The following is a 14119-nucleotide window of genomic DNA, read 5'->3' as shown; positions in this document are numbered from 1 at the left end:
TCGACGACAGCTTCAGGGATGGCGTCCCTGGGGTTTGAGTTTTCCTCGTTAAAACCTCGGCACTTTACAGAAACCACTCGGGTCCCAAGTCAGCAGATTGTAAAACTCATATAAAACTCAGCACCCGAGAGATCTTACGAGAGAGCTGTGCCAGCTCCAGCGTGCCCACGTCACCAAACGCCACCGAGAAGCGCGTCGGGGGCAGCTGGGGACTCCGATCGCAGCTGATGTGTGTGTGTGTGGGGGGGGGTGGGGGTGTCCAGCTCCAGCTGGCGGATGCGAGAGCCCGGGCGCCCCCACCGACTCCGGACGCGGAGCAGCCCTCTCCGCGGGTCCCCGCTGAAACCCTCGCGCGCCCTGAGCTCCGCGGCGCGCGTGAGCCGGGGACCCCTAACTTCGGGCCCCGGGACGCTCCGCCCCGCCACTTACGGTTCCATCTCCGAGCCTCGGGTCCCCGGCCCCCGCCGGATCCCCCCGAGTTCGCCCGGCGTCCCGCAGCCGCCGCCGGAGCCACCAGCGAGGCCAAGCAGCCGGCCGCGGAAAACGCATCAGAGCGCGACTGCGCGGTCACGTGCGCGGAAGCCGCGGACCCGCGGGGCGGGGCAGCCTCCCGCAGCTCTCGCGCCGGACACCTGTCACGTGGGTAGGCGTCCGGGCTAACCCAGAAGCGAGGCCACCGACCACCGAAGGGTACGGACCCCAAAGGCCTTGGGTCCAAGTCCCCAGACACTCATCATGGCTGCTCCCTCTTTTCTTCCCCTCCGAAGGAGAGGGAAGTATGCAAGGCAAGATTAGTATCTGTCGAAAGTTTACTACTGTGTTAAGGCGTTAACATGTGCCACGCCACTGGCACGTCTCTGGCAACCATTAAAACGAATGACCGCGGGTTTCTGGTACATGGCAACCCAGAAGCAGAGGAAGCATGCCCAGTGCAGCTTCTCACCCTCTGGCCTGCAGGGCTTAGGCTCAGGTCTCCTTTATTAAGTGAGCGAGTGCCCTTCTCCTTTGCGGCCTTCAGCTATCGGTGGTGCAGGAGTTGTTCGCATCAATCCCAATCTACCATAGTGAAACGGACGCTATATCCCTGTATTCCACCACCTTCCCCTGTTTTGCCACTGTTGATGGGCCTCCTCTTTCCAAGATTTGACAGCTAGCATGGACAACACTGTGCACATGAGAATTAACCAAATGATTCAGGAGCTCCTTACTAATTGACTACCAGTTACCAGCCTGCCTGCTTTCTAAAATTTGAGAGAACTGAGGATCAAAGACAAGAAGGCAGGGACCAGTAAGAGCTCTCACCTTCTGACCAGGGTGACCAGTGGCTCTGCTTGGCCTAAGACTTTTCATCATATAAGCAATGAAAGTCCTACATCCTGGAGACACTCCCTCATCTCCCAGAGCCAGGCAAGGCTCAGATCACATTCTGAACCCCTGGTTTTTATTATTGTTGGTTGCTTCTGTCAGTTACCCAGGTGAACTGTCTTAACATTTAAAAGCACATCTTTATCTTGGTCCTCTCAAGGACAGAAGCAGGGAGAGCGGTCTTCATGTTAACTTCATCAAGAATATGAAAGCTTGAGAGATGACACAGGCAGAGAGGTTCTGAGGCAGCTGGAAGCTTCACTTCACATAGCTGATTGTGTGGGCTACAGGCTAGTGACAGAGAAACTGCCAGAAACAGAGTCCAGAAGCAGTTTCTTGGCCCCGTCCTGTCTATCACCCGCTCCTCATGGGTTAAAGTCTAATCTACACACCCGACAAGGACTCTTCGCGGCAAACAACCTGGGCCAGGGCCACAGGTACCGGGCAGCTCAGGAGTGACAGACAAGCTCCCCTGTCAGGCAGCACTAAGGGCCAGAGTGTGTGGTGGCAAAGGCTGAAACCATGTGAGTTTTCACCAGGACAAGGGAGGCAAAGTCGAAACAGGGACAGCATGAGTCTGGACAGAGTCAGATCGGAGATACTGACCAAGGGATCTTGCACTAAGAAGCCAAGGTTGCTATGGAGATGCTAAATAAGACATCTGGGAATGACTGCTGGTCCTCTGGGGCTTTCAGGAGGCTCCAGCAGAAGGTCTCCATGGTAACCTCAGTGAGCGTCTACCTGAGTTCCTCCTGCTGAACAGGCAACCTCAGCTCAGGATGGGACGAGACCGGGGTGATGAGACAAAGGGGCGGAAGAGCAAATGAGCGCAGGACAGTGGGTCACAGAATGTGCTGAAGTGCGATCGATCGATCGACCGGTCGCTTGGGGAGCTTTAAGAACCCTCAACCCAGTTAAAGCAGATCTGAGGTGCAGCTTAGGGATGGGTGCTTTGTTAGCCTCCCTCCAGGGCTCGGGTGCATGTCCACTAATCTACCACAGCTCTTCCTGGGACCAGCTGCATCGCTGAGCTCCGGTTCTGAGAATATTCTCTGTATCCTGGTAAGAAATCCTCTTTTTGGCTAAAGCTAATACTCTTGACAGCAACAATCTTAGATGCAGCACTGCTGGCTCTGCAGAGTGGTGGTGAGTGACACTAGCCATCCATGCCTTAATGCTGGGGACCCTGGCAAAGCTACAGCTCACTGCAGCGGGAAGGGGCAGTGTTCTGCTCTGCAGTTCCCTGCAGGAGGAAGCAGGAGTTTACTTTTATATAGACAGAAGCTTCCAGTCTATACAGTGGCCGTGACATGACCCTGACCCTAACAGGATCTGCCCTTTCCAGAACCTCAGAAAGTCCTCCCCACCACCAAACAAACAAACAAACCATGGAGCTTCACCCTAGACTCATCACTGCAGTCACAGATCAAGGGACAAACTGTGGACCATACAGTTAGCTCACTTAGAGGCTAAATCCCTACCCTGGCATCCTGCTGAGGTTTGGTGGGAAAGCTCAATGGGCATTGTTTGCTATGCCAATTGGGAGACAATGGCTAAAGGGGCTCTTGGCCGTCCATGGGTGCACGAAGACAACAGAGACAGACATCACTGCTTCCTCAGTCTTCCCAAGTGCTGTTTGGCTCCTTCATTCCACAGGGAGCAGAGAAAGGCAGGAGTGCCCACTGGCTCCCACCACCCCCACCCCCAATCATAGAGGCAGCACCCACAACCAGGGGTCTCTGGTGGCAGGAGACAGGGAGAGGGATTGAGAGCAGGCAGGCACAAGCGCCTGTGCCTCAGGCAGGTAGTCTGTCCTCAGTTCAGTAACAAACTAAAGGCTGCTCAGTTAGATCCTAATGTCCTATGAACTCCCGAGGAAGAGAAGGCTGAGGTGGGTCAGACCTAGGCACATGATGATCTATCCAGCTACAGGACCCAGGGTCATGAAGAAGTCCTCTGCTGTAGCCTTGAACACATAGATAGATAGGGGTCTTGCTCTTGGTTTCCTGGCTCTGGACTAAACCAAACAACTCCAGTACACTAAGGATACAGTAGGATGAAGAATAGAAAGTTCCAGGGCAGGCATGGCAGTGACTTGGGCCAAGCAAACCCAAGCAGTCATGGTGGACTTCTGTGAGTGCACCTAGAGTACCAGTGGTGGGATTAGAGTTGTGTCCCTGCACACAGGGCCTAAGGTGGTAGCTTGGAGAAAGCTTGCTTCCCATGCCCTTTCCCTGAGAGGCGTCCTTATGGTGCAATGCATCTGTCTGTCAGGATTTACCTTTCATACCTGGCTCATCTGGATCACACTAAAGTAATCATTTAAAGTCACAGAGTCATTCTGGATAGTATTCAGGGGTTTCAGGATAGGAGGAGAGATGCTACAAAATATTTTAGAAAGAGACTTGGGGGTGCAGTGATGACTCAGTTGATACAGTGCTTGCCATGCAAGCATGGGGACCTGGATTCAACACCCCCTACCCCCAAACCCACAGTAAGCCGACAGGCATGGTGGGGTTGTGTGACCTCATCATGGGGAAGGCAGAGACCAGCCAGCCTGGCAGAGGTGTTGATCCCCAGGCAGTGAGAGATCCTGGAGAGAGAGAGGTGTGGGGAGGAGAGAGCTGGAGAGACGGCTCAATGGGCAAGGGTGCCTCTAGGCACACATGGGCACTTGGGTTTGGATCTCAGAACCCATGAGGAAAGCCAGGCAAGAAAAAACATGAAGCTGAGTGGGTAGGGAGTGGGAGGGGCCTAGGAGGAGTTGGGGAAAGGGAAACCATGGTTAAAATCTATTGTACGGAAATTTTATTTATTTATTTATTTTATGTTTTTCCAGACAGGGTTTCTCTGTATAGCCCTGGCCACCCTGGAACTTACTCTGTAGACCAGGCTAGCCTCACACTCAAAGGACTACCTGCCTCTGCCTCCTGAGAGCTGAGATTAAAGATGTGTATCACAACCCAGTTAATTTTTTTTTTAATTAAGAAGTTAATTTAAAAAAGAAAGCCAGGCATGGTTGTGCAGGCCTCTGCAACCCCTGCACTGTGAGATGTGGAGATGGAGAATTGCCGGAGCTTCCTGGCTTCCAGCCTAGCTCCAGGCTCAGTGAGAGAGTAAGATGAAGAATGAAAGAACAGGAAGTCCTCTTCTGGCTTCTGTGAATGCATAGTGTGCCCACATGTGGGGCATTGGGCTATGCAAAGACAGTCTGGTCTCCAGTCTAGCTGAGATGTTGAACCCCAGGACCCGGTGGTGATAATTCACCTACATGGGGCAGAAGGAGTTCTCTCATGTCTCCTGGACCCTGGCTCCTGTTGAAGTTACCGCCCCCCTCAGTCCCCAAAGGAGAAGCATGGTTAGTAGTCATGTAGGCAATGTCCCAAGCTTCTGACCTTCAGGCTAGACTCCTCCCCAATTACCTAGCAACAGAAAAGATAGTAGCATACTTTAAGAGGGGCTGTTTGGCCCCTCCTCGATCTCTCACTCCTCTTGCTCCTCTTACTCTCTCTCCTTCTTGGTCTCTCCCTCTTATTCTCTAGCCTTTCTTCTCTCTCTCCTTTCCCCTTCTCTCCTCCTGGCCATGGCCAGTCTCTCTCTCTTTTCTACCTTCTCTCTTTCCCCCTGACTTTCTACAATAAAGCTCTAAAACTAGACTGTCTCTGTTCATCAAGGCCCTCTGCACACTCTCGCCTGTGTGGGAACCTCTCTCCCTCCACCCTCTCTCCCATAACCCTGGGGCTACAGGGTGTCGCCCGGGCCCTCTGGTTTCAGGGGCTGCCCTTTGTCCACCCCCCCACCCCCCGTCCCCGTCAAGTGGGGTTAGTGGCCACCCGGGGCCGAGTGAAAATCGTCTCGCAGCCTTCCCGTGTCTGCCTGCCCAGAGCATAGGAGGAACTCTGGCGGGATGTGGGCTATCCTCCCTTCCCCTTCTTTCCTCTACAGCCCCTTATTAGTTCCCACAGCCACGTGCATGCGTATGTGCATGCACACACATTCACCACTACCTCCCTACACAGTTTAGAAATTAAGAACACCCAGCATGTGAGGGGAAGAGGAAGGCAGATCTTTGAGTTTGAAGCCAACCTAGTCTACATGGTGATTCCAAGCCAGCCAGGGCAACATAGTAAGACCCTATCAATCAACCAACCAACTAATCAATAAATAAATAACAATTAAAAAGAGAGAGACACCAAGGCAATCTCTCATGCCTATGATACTAGCACTGGGGAAGAACAATCATGCATTCAAGGCCAGCATAGACTGCAGAGTCACAGGCCAGGAATAAATAAATAAATAAATAAATAAATAAATAAATAAATAAAGTGCTCACCATAAGGCTCTCACAGAAATAACAAAAGCTTGATTGAACCACCAAGAGGTCTGGTGAGCATGCAGCTTCTGCTGCTGTGACTGCACTCAGCCCAGGCTAAGGACACGAGCTGAAGGCATCGTGGATGTATCTGCAACATGGCACAAGCATCATGGATACAGCATGAGGTAAATGGAAAGATGCAATGTAAGATGGTGAACGTTGTAATCCCAGAAGGCTCAAGTCATCTCAATGCCACAACAAAAGAAAGAGAACCGCAGAAGTCCTGAGATGACTCAGGGCAGGTCCGGAGGTCTAGGTCAGAGGTACGAGGGTGCTAAGGATCCTGCCCCATAATAAGTTACAGGGAACCTCTGCCCAGCCTCTCCCTTTGACCTGGAAGCTGCCAGCCAGGAGATAAGAGTCATTAATGCCTGGTTCCATTACTGTAGTTCTCCCTGATTCACACACACACCCTGGCTAACGTCCCTCTGTAACATATATAACTCACACACACAGGAGCAACCCCAGGTCCTCTTAAGGATGTTGGATGGTGCTATTTGCTTGAAACAAGTGAAGGGTCCACTTTAATTCACACAGTAACAGGACGAGACCATGCTAGAGAGAGTCTGTGAAATCATACCAGTGGACAAAGAGGAAGAAGAACCAGGGCACGAGGAGTTACTGGAACCAAGGGACAAGAATTCGAAGCACATCCCATCTCAGGGTCAAATCCTTCCCAATCAGGCTAATGCCTGGAAGGAACCCAAGACTTGCACTTAGATGCTCACTGGGGACCTGGCTGGGGCAGAACATGTGCAATAAGTTGATAGAGAGGCAGGGGTGTGGGCTGCCCAGCCAGCACTTCTGGGTTGATGGTTGGGGTTGAGGAGGAATTTTCTCTTTGGTGGGAGCCCCTCAAGAGACCCTGCAAGAAATTGGGAAGGGTGAAGAGACTGGGTGTCATCATTTAGCAGAAAAGAGAAGTCTCTGTGTCAGAGGACAACAGCCATTTTGGTCTTTAAAAGTCACAGTTTATATAGCAGATGTTGAGATGGAGTTTTGGGCTCTAAATGGCTAAAAGTACGTCAATTTGGGATATATTTAAAGGAATTGAAAATGTGAAGAATTTGGGTTTGGAACTTCAAGCTTTGAGCTAACATCTTAACCTGATACAGAGGAAAGACAGCAAGAGGATCCTGTTCAGTAAGATGAGCCAGGCTGGGAGAAATCCAGACATATTGGAAAAAGATAGTGTGCTTGTTCCCAAAGGAAGTGGGAACAGGAGTCCCTGTTGAAGGAAAATTGAGACATGTAGAAATCATTGATGGACCAGGATCTCAGAATATGAAAGGCGAAAGCCTGTGGGCATGGGCTGGGCTAGCTGTGGATGCATTATACACCTTGTCCTGGCATCCACTGACCCCTCGTACATGTGCCGCCTCAGGCCCTCTGGTGCATGGTTCATCCAGGCCCTAGACCTTGCTGAACAGCAAGATGGCATGAGCTGCCTCCATCACTGAGCCACATGTGGACAATAACTCATACATTTCAAGTCACCCAGTAAGCTGATGAAGTTATCTTTCTCATTTTGAAATGATGGAGACAGGCAGATTCTAAAAATCACATTCTTAGCCAGTGAGATGTCTCAGCAAGTAAAGGTGCTTGCCACCAAGCCTGATGACCCAGGACACTGAATCTCACAAATGCTCTGACTCCTCCACCCTCCCCACAGATAGATAGATAGATAATAAATATGCTTTAAATATATATGAAAATCAGTTTCCTTTCATGAAAGAGGAAGAGGAGGGGTCGGAAGGGGGCAGGGGGAGAGAGAGGGAAGAAACATTACTAATGAAAAACTACAATGAAGTGTCCCCATAACTTGAACCCATGAGATAAGATGACCTTCGGATACACAGCTAACTCAGTCACTTAGGCTAAAGTGGAGACATGTTTCTGACTTAAATAGAGGCAGGCTTCTCTGACTTTAAACTTGATATTGTATTGATCCAAGTTGTATTGATCCAAAGGAGGCAGATTGACCTGGAAATGTGTAAACAAAGGACCAGCCAAGGTCACTGCTGACAGTGGCCACTGAGTGCTCTCACCCTCCCACCCGTGTGTGTGAGTGTGTGTGTGTGTGAGTGTGTCTGTGTGTGTGTGAGTGTGTGAGTGTGTGTGTGTGAGTGTGTGTGACTGTGAGTGAGTGTGTGTGTGTGTGTGTGTGAGTGTGTGTGTGTGTGTCTGTGTGTGTCTGTGTGTCTGTGTGTAATGGGTTCCAGGTGATTCTGATGTGCAGGGAGGATCCTTGTTAACAAGTCCCCATGGCTTTGATGTCCTGTCCTCCAAGATCTGTTTTCTCATAAGTCTGCACTGGCCAGTAAATGCACTGGTGTTTCGACATTCATTCACTGTTCCGTGCTGCAAAACCATCCCCGCCACCCCTCCTTCTGTGCAGTGCCTACAGCAGGCCAGCAAGACGGAGGCCAGGATGCGCTCCTGGAGGAGGCCTCAGTATTGTTTAAGTGTTGCCTCTAGAAGTTGCTGCTCTCACCAAGAACACTGGAGCCAACTTCATCACCTCTGTATTTTACAAAAGGAAAATGATAGAAGAAATGAAGTGCAAATTTGTAGGGGAAATGGAAAATTACAAATGGCTCAGGGCTGAGCTCCAAAGGAGCCTGGCCATCACACCCATGCTGTGAACTAGCTGCTGACGGGCCCACATCCATTACCTCAACCGTCTTCCTTACAGAACCCCTGTGGTTTGGCAATCTACCCTTCCTCCTTCTTCAAGGATCTACACCTCAGGGGAAGCTCCCTGTGCCCTCAATTCCTAGAGTGTGCGAATGTGGCCAAGACTAATCCCATCTTTGCACCAGTGTGCCCAGGAAAGGCAATCGTGACTGACTGATGCAGGAGTGACTGACGCAGGAGCTAACTTGCTTTTGGGTTCTCTGCTGAAATGTGAAACATGAATGGAGAAGCATATGCCTGCAGATGCTCACCTTAATATGTCTCTATAGCATCACCCAGACCAATGTGCAGGGTCACCTCTGTCTCTCCAGTTCTGCGCCCTCTGTGATCACCACATCCTGGCTTCAAACCCCGCAATCAAGTCATTTTGTTTGATATATGTGTATATATGTGTGGTGGTTTGAATATGCTTGGCCCAGGAAGTGGCACTACCAGGAAGTGTGGCCTTCTTGGCATAGGTGTGGCCTTGTTAGAGGGTGTCACTGTGGAGGTGGGCAATGAAACCCTCCTCCTAACCACATGAGAGTCAGTCTTCTTGGCGTTTAGAACAAGATATTAAAGATATGACCTTACAGTATCATAGCCAGTTAGCTCAGTTTGCTAGACCATGGTGCAGGTAACAAGGTATACTCTAGCTTCTTCAGCCTGACACTGGAAGGTTCTTGTCACGTGCAGCTGTAAAGTGTTCATCAGCACAGAATATTTCACTTCGTAGTCCATGCAGTGCACTCCTCTGCTCTGCTGTAGATGAATGTTTGGCTGTTCCATCTTGGGAACATTATACAGTACTGATATCAGTACAGACCTGCTCTGATACGAACGGCTTCCTGTGTCTTAGTGGACTCCTGTCTGTGTCTCTATAGGAGACACCACACTCAGGAGGAAACCCCGGCTAAGCTTATACGCAGCCTTTGCAGAGGCTGCCAATTGTCTGCAGAGATGACACCCACTTGCACCCCATCTGAAGTATACGATGTTACAAGTCCTTGTGAGCATGTCTGTCTTTGCTGTTGCCATCGGTGGGAAGCACACTGGATTTAAAGCTATTCTTTCTTTTTTGAAGAGATTCATGGAAAGCCAGCCACTCCTCCCCATGAACACGAATGAGAAGCAATCCAAGTGGCTATTATCCACTCCCACCCCCGGACAGCAGTTAATTGTAAAGAGAAGTGGTCTGCCTCACCTTCAGCTGACCTATAGTGGTGGTTGTCATCTCTGGCTGAGTACATCTCTGGGGGAATCTTCACACGAAACATCTTTGTGGAAATGACAGCTAGTGGCTTCACTTTTCTGCTGTGATCCCATGGTGGAATTCAGTGCTTCCTCTAAACCCAGGGAGCTCTCAAAGGCTTGAGCTTTAGCCACGGATTTCAGCTCCCCAGCTTACAACCTTTCCACTTTCCCTTTCTTGGCAGGCAATACATTGTCATCTCTCATCTGTGGAGATGGTTGTCAGTCCTCTGAACACATGGCTGCAGCTTCCACGAAGGGCAGATTTTGTAACTGACGGCACACAGCCACCGTTGGGAGACAAGTCATTAACAGTTGTGGTCCTTCCTTACCTTGTTAGAGAAAACTGTCAACATGTGAGGTTAGTCCCTGGTCCTCCAGGGGATAAAAAAGGACCAGTGCGCGTTAGTTATTAATCACGCGTGAGGAAACAAAGATGGTGAGAGGAGAAGCTGCTAACAGTGTTGTAGCAAGTCCGCCTGCCAGTGAGGCAGACCCAGCAGCTGTAACTGTAACCAGAACATTCCAGCTGGGGCTCACAGGGATAGCCCACTGATATACAGGCTCAGAGGAGCACCTGAGGAGAGTTCAGTGACCTAATAAAATACTTCCCTGCTACGCAAGTCTCTGTGGTTCTCTGCAAAGTGCTTTGCCACATGAGACAGTATAAAGTACCCTGCCGTCCACTTTCTCTCACGGTGGGGGGCAGCTTTAATCACTGACCCTTTCTGACTGTGGCAAATTTGTCTTCAGAATCTAACTCAACGGACAGAGAGTCACTTGCTTGCCATAGGACAGGCAGCCAAACTGCTTATCCACTTCCCCCAGTGCCCTAATCACTTCACATTACTGTTCTAATGCAATCTGTATTCACTGGTGTGATGGGTAATGTTAGCTGTCAGCTTGACAGAATATAGAATCACCTGGAAGAGAGGCCCCTGGACAAGCCTGTGGGGGCGGCATGTTTTGGTTATGTTGATGGAAGTAGGGACCTCTGTCCACTGTGGGCAGCACCATTCCCTTGTCGGTATGTTCATACTGTATGTCTGCTTTAAGTTCTTGGCACTTGGATTTCCCAGCAATCATGAACTATACCCCTAAATTGTGAGCTAGAGCAAACCCTTCTCCCTTCAGCTGCTTTGACAGGGTGTTTTTATTATCATGGCTGGTCTTGGTTTTATAGATTAGGTTTTCTAATCAACCTGACCATGCCTAAGATCATGATCTTATGGCTCCAGGCATGTGGTCCTCTTCCTCCTTCTTCTGTAACTTTCCTCCATGCTGCCCCATTCAGTGAGCATCTTATTCTTCTTAAAGTGTCTCCTGATTAGTTGTGCTTGCTTTCATGACAACATGAAATTCCTGGCTTCTGTAAGCTCCTTAATTTAGCCAGGAGTCTTTCTTGCTCACTGACAAATCCCCCACATGTAAAACAGGCACAGGGGATACTGGGTAACAGCTGAATGTGTAGATAGAATGACCCAATTGCAGATTAACCACGTGAGTGACTTATTCTCTTTTCTGCTACCTGCCTGGGGATCTTGGTCCTATTTGCTGGCTCCTTCACCAACGCAATATTCTCAGTGGACATGGAGCAGAGTGGCGGGGCGCATGTAGGAAAAGAGATGGGCGATTATCTTATGTCAACAATGCAATCTGAAACATCTGAGAGCTTCTTTACCTTCCAGATCTCCCAGGAGGCTTCACTGGTGGGATTATGGGGCTCACAGGGTCTTGGCGCCACATTTCAAGATACTTTTAAAATTTATTATTATATGTGTGTGCACGTGTGTGTATGATGTCTGAATCCCTGGGACATGTATGCCACAGCATGTTTGTAGAGGTCAGAGGATAACTTTTGGAGTTGGTTCTCTTAAGACAGGGTTTCTCTGCATAGCCCTGGCTGTCCTGAAACTCACTCTGTAGACCAGGCTGGCCTTGAACTCAGAAATCCTCCTGCCTCTGCCTCCCGAGTGCTGGGATTAAAGGCGAGCACCACCACTGCCTTGGAGTTGGTTCTCTCCTTCTACCTTACATGGGTCCAAGGCCAACTCAGGCCACCATGCTCGCAAAGCAAGGGATTTTACTGGCTCGGTCCCCTCGCTTGCCTACACTACATCTCTTTGTAATTGGCCTTTCCATTCAGTAACAACTTTCATGGTCCTGATCCTGCCCGAGGAAGCTGCTGAGCCTTTGGGGAGATTTACTTGTGACCCAGCTTTTGGAGAACCGTGTAACTATGAGCCCAGCACATAGCTTGCCACTCTTTACCACCAACTATGTAAACTGCTCATACGTCAGGCTCCGCACCTACAGAAATCTGGTCCAAGCTGTCCATTTCACGGATGAGGAAGCTTGAGATACAGCTCAGGTAACTTTCCCAGCTCACACAGCTGGCCATTAACATAATCACCCAAGGCCTGCACTTCTGGACCCAGCAGAGTCCTTTCCCTACAGCTTAAGGCATTAGGTATTCAAGGCCTTTGACTGCAGGACTCATTTCCCTACCAGAAAGCACAGCACAGGGAGGAAGGGAAAGGTGCCCTTCAGCAAGCAACCCAAGCATCCGCGGGCTCCACCTCCGCCCCTCCAATGCAGGTGAGGGAACAAGAGAGCTCAAATAAACCCCACCCACAGCTTCTCTGGACTCTCATATGTGGCCGCTACATGCATCTTCACTGAAAGAGTACGAGCTGGGGTTTGAGACCATGTACCCAGGTCAGAGTACCCCAGCAGAAAGGCGAAGGACCGCCCCCATTCTGATTAGCTTTGGTTTGTGTGGGGGAGGCAGAGATGGGGAAAGAGAAGGAGATAGGCTCCTCAAATCAGGGTTTGGCCAGGCCCGGTGGCAACAGCTAGGCAGCAGGAGTGGGAGAAAGGGGAGCACGAGGGAGGAGCCAAGCAGGAACGAAAGCTTGGTGTTCATAAGGCTAGCCTCTCTGCTCAGGGTTCTAAGATGGAGAAGGACCCAGATGCATGGGGTCGCCTTGCACCCTGAATCGCGCGCGCCTTCCCGAGGCTCAGCGTTCCGGGGCTGGGGCGCGGCGGTGGGGACACAGAGCTGGGGCCCCTTGCGCCTACCTGTAGTAGCGATCATCCTTGAATGGCGCGAGGTCCTCCTTGAGCTCGCGGTACGCCTCTTGCAGCCGCCGGCACAGCTGCTTGAGGCCACTGCAGAGCGGCGGCTCGAACGCAGGGTACTCCGCGTCCATGCCCGCGCCGCGCTGCGCTCCGCCCTCGCAATCGCCGTCCTCGCCCCCTTTCCGCCGCCAGCTCCGGGCACCCGAGCCTTCGGCGCGATTGGGCGGGACCGGTCAGGGGGAGGAGCAGAGGCTGGGAGCTGGGGAGGGGGCGCGCACAGAGGCTCCGGCTCCACCTCGCCACCCCAGGCCCGGGCTACCGCCCGTCTGCCAGGGAACCCACCCAGGAGAGGGAGGCCAAGCACTAGATCGCCAGTCTCCCAGTGCCATCCTCGCTGGGCCCGGTACCGAGGGGAGAAATTGGAAGAGAAATGAGGGAAACCGGCTTGAGGTCCGGCCCAGGGGCATGTTTTGTAGGCAATGTTCAAGTCTGGGAGCGGGCAACCATGTTCAGCACCGCGGACAGATCCCAAGGCCCACTTCCCTTTCTGGTTACAAAACTCAAAATGCCTTTAAAACTAAATCCCTGGGGCTGAGAGATGACTCAACAGTTCAGAGCACTTGTTGCTCTTGCAGAGGACCTGCGCTCGGTTCCTAGCACCCACATGGTGGATCACAGGTCCTAGTGATTCAACTCCCTTTTGACAGCCCCAGTCACTCATATGATGTACATAGATACAGGGAAAAAGTTAAATCTATGTATGTGTATCCATGTATGTATGTACATATGAATGTATGAATGTATGTATGTATGTATGTGTGTGCGTATATATAGGTGTATATATATACATATATATATGATTATGTCACAATATTATTTTAAGTATAATGAATGGGTTGTGTCCAAGAAAGGTGCCACTTCCTACTCTCCTTCCCCAAAAATACTGCCTGTGGAGAGAAGTCTCTCATCCCACAAGTGTAGTAGTGTGCACAATAAAAACTCACATGTGAGATTACATCCCAAGAGAGTGGTGTGATCTCTTGTAAATCAAATAGTAAGTGCAGAAACACTTATTCCAGAGAGCATTGCATTTTCACTGGGATCCGGGACAGGTTCCCATGAAAGATCAATCTTGGGTAACCTGTTAAAAATAGCCACTCGTGTGTGTGTGTGTGTGTCTGAGTTTAAGTTTTAGAATATGAGTCTGTCTTGGTTTTGTTTCTGTTGCTGTACAAAATGCCTTCACAAAAGCCACTTGGGGAAGGAACGGTTTTTTTTTTTTTTAGCTCGAATTTCCAGAGTGTAGTCCATCATTCCGGGCAAGTCAAGGTGGCAGGAGCTTGAGAAAGATGGTCACATGACATCCACTGG

At 50.6% G+C, this 14119-nt stretch overlaps 1 protein-coding gene across 2 annotated transcripts in view; it reads right to left on the bottom strand.

Annotated features, from left to right (window-relative positions):
• Positions 1-12957, bottom strand: part of Tmem181 (transmembrane protein 181) — a 50707-nt gene extending 37750 nt beyond the window's left edge. Inside the window, exon 1 of one of the 2 annotated variants that reach the window (XM_029471511.1) lies at positions 12749-12957. In XM_029471511.1, coding sequence (XP_029327371.1) covers positions 12749-12879 — 131 coding nt within the window. In that variant the 5' untranslated portion in view covers positions 12880-12957. Of the gene's footprint in view, positions 1-429; positions 545-12748 lie in introns of those variants that run through there. The other variant, XM_021186192.1, reaches the window with a different exon arrangement.
• Positions 12958-14119: the final 1162 nt, after the last annotated feature.

Source organism: Mus caroli, chromosome 17 (genome assembly GCF_900094665.2).
Source record: "Mus caroli chromosome 17, CAROLI_EIJ_v1.1, whole genome shotgun sequence".
Classification (NCBI taxonomy): Eukaryota; Metazoa; Chordata; class Mammalia; order Rodentia; family Muridae; genus Mus; species Mus caroli.
Note: the sequence above shows the minus strand (reverse complement) of the source record. Positions and strands in the feature narration are given on the sequence as shown.